General features: G+C 46.4%; 1 protein-coding gene across 1 annotated transcript; it reads right to left on the bottom strand.

Annotated features, from left to right (window-relative positions):
• Positions 1 to 375: 375 nt before the first annotated feature.
• On the bottom strand, positions 376 to 1314 carry LOC133730546 (uncharacterized). Its single transcript, XM_062158117.1, has 2 exons — positions 975 to 1314; positions 376 to 674 (listed from the first exon to the last, which is right to left on the bottom strand). The coding sequence occupies exons 1-2, from the start codon at positions 1312 to 1314 to the stop codon at positions 376 to 378; spliced, it is 639 nt and encodes a 212-aa protein (XP_062014101.1).
• Between the last annotated feature and the right edge of the window lie 277 nt (positions 1315 to 1591).

Genomic DNA, 1591 nt, shown 5'->3' with positions numbered 1-1591 from the left:
CCTTAAGAGGCTTCCAATTAATCTCACCATTGGCATCGAACTGTGGAAGAGTGGTGGAGATAGGAATGCCCTCACCAACTCGTTTCTTTAACAGAGAAACATAGAAAACTGGATAGAGCTGGAGTTTGGAGGCAGCAGTAGGCAATAAGCGACAATACCAATTTTGGCAGCAACCTGGAAAGGTCCATAAAAACGGGGAGAGAGCTTGTGTGTGGGGCGTTTCACCAATGATTTCTGCCGGTACGGGTGTAACTTAAGAAAAACCCAGTCACCTTCCTAGAATGTGCGTTCGGTACGGTCCTTATCGACAATTTGCTTCATTCGATTCTACGCTAATGCCATGTGATTCTTAAGAGTGGAAAGGAGTTCATCACGCTACTTGAGTGCAACGTCAACAGCATGAACCTGAGTTGTGCCCGGCAAGTTCTTGAAGATTGATGGTGGCGGCTGGCCATAAAAGGCCTCAAAAGGAGTCATCTTGATGGTGGCATGGTAAGTGGTGTTATACCACCACTTTGCCCAGTGCAGAAGTGCACTCCAATTGGAAGGTTTGTCAGCAATAAAACATCTTAAGTAGTGTTCAAGGGTGCGGTTAATGACCTCCGTCTGACTGTCGGATTGGGGATGATAGGTCGAACTACGGCAGAGGGTGGAGCCTTGGAGCTTGAAGAAGGCTGTCCAGGCTTACAAATACCGGATCCCGATCACTGACTATTGATCTTGGCATGCCATGAAGGCGAAAATCTGCTTCATGAATGTGTCTGCAATCTGAGTGGCAGTAAATGGATGGGATACAGATATAAAATGGGCCGATTTGGACAAATGATCAACCATTACCATAATGGCTTTATAACCATGAGAAGTTGGCAGCCCTTCCACAAAATCCATTGAGATATCAAACCAATTGTCTTCCGGAACAGGGAGGTGTTGAAGCAAATCTGGTGGGTGGATCGATTTGTAATTCTGCCTCTAACATTGATCACAAGCCTTCACAAATGTCTTGACATCTCTATGCATTCCCGGCCACGCAAAGCTGCGAGAGAGGCGATTTAGAGTCCTCATGTATCCAGAGTGTCCTGCTAGGAGGGAGGAGTGAAACTCATGTAGTATTTTGGGTTTCCACTCGGATATGCTGGGTACGAAGAACCTCCCTTTGTAGAGTAGGCGGTCATTGGGTAGAGTAAAGCCCTTCTTGGTGGGATTCCCTTGGGTAAGAGCTTGTATGATTGACTGTGCTTCAGGGTCAGCATGACAGGCCTGATCGATCAAGTAAAGGCTGTCGAAAACCGGAGCTGAAACAGCTTGGATTGCCATCAATTCGTGATGGCGGGAAAGCAAATCCGGTACCGTATTGAGATTGCCTGCTTTGTATTCGATCCGATAATTGTAGCCCAGAAGCTTGGCCACCCACTTATGTTAAGCCGGTGTAGAAATCCTCTAATCTAACAAGTACTTCAAAGTTTGATGGTCGATGAGGATGGTGAAGCTACTGCCAATAAGATACGGCCTCCATTTGTCAATGGGAAACATGATTGCGAGCATTTCACGGTCATAAGTTGAAAGAGCTTGGTGTTTGGGGGACATGGATTTG

Source organism: Rosa rugosa, chromosome 2, assembly GCF_958449725.1.
Source record: "Rosa rugosa chromosome 2, drRosRugo1.1, whole genome shotgun sequence".
Classification (NCBI taxonomy): domain Eukaryota; kingdom Viridiplantae; phylum Streptophyta; class Magnoliopsida; order Rosales; family Rosaceae; genus Rosa; species Rosa rugosa.
Note: the sequence above shows the minus strand (reverse complement) of the source record. Positions and strands in the feature narration are given on the sequence as shown.

What these genes read in the sequence shown, in the direction of transcription:
- LOC133730546 (XM_062158117.1), bottom strand. Translation starts at nt 1,314, where the DNA reads ATGGCAATCCAAGCTGTTTCAGCTCCGGTTTTCGACAGCCTTTACTTG. An exon ending in TGTGAAGGCTTGTGATCAAT is followed by an intron (nt 675 to 974) that starts GTTAGAGGCAGA and finishes AAGCCTGGACAG; the next exon opens with CCTTCTTCAAGCTCCAAGGC.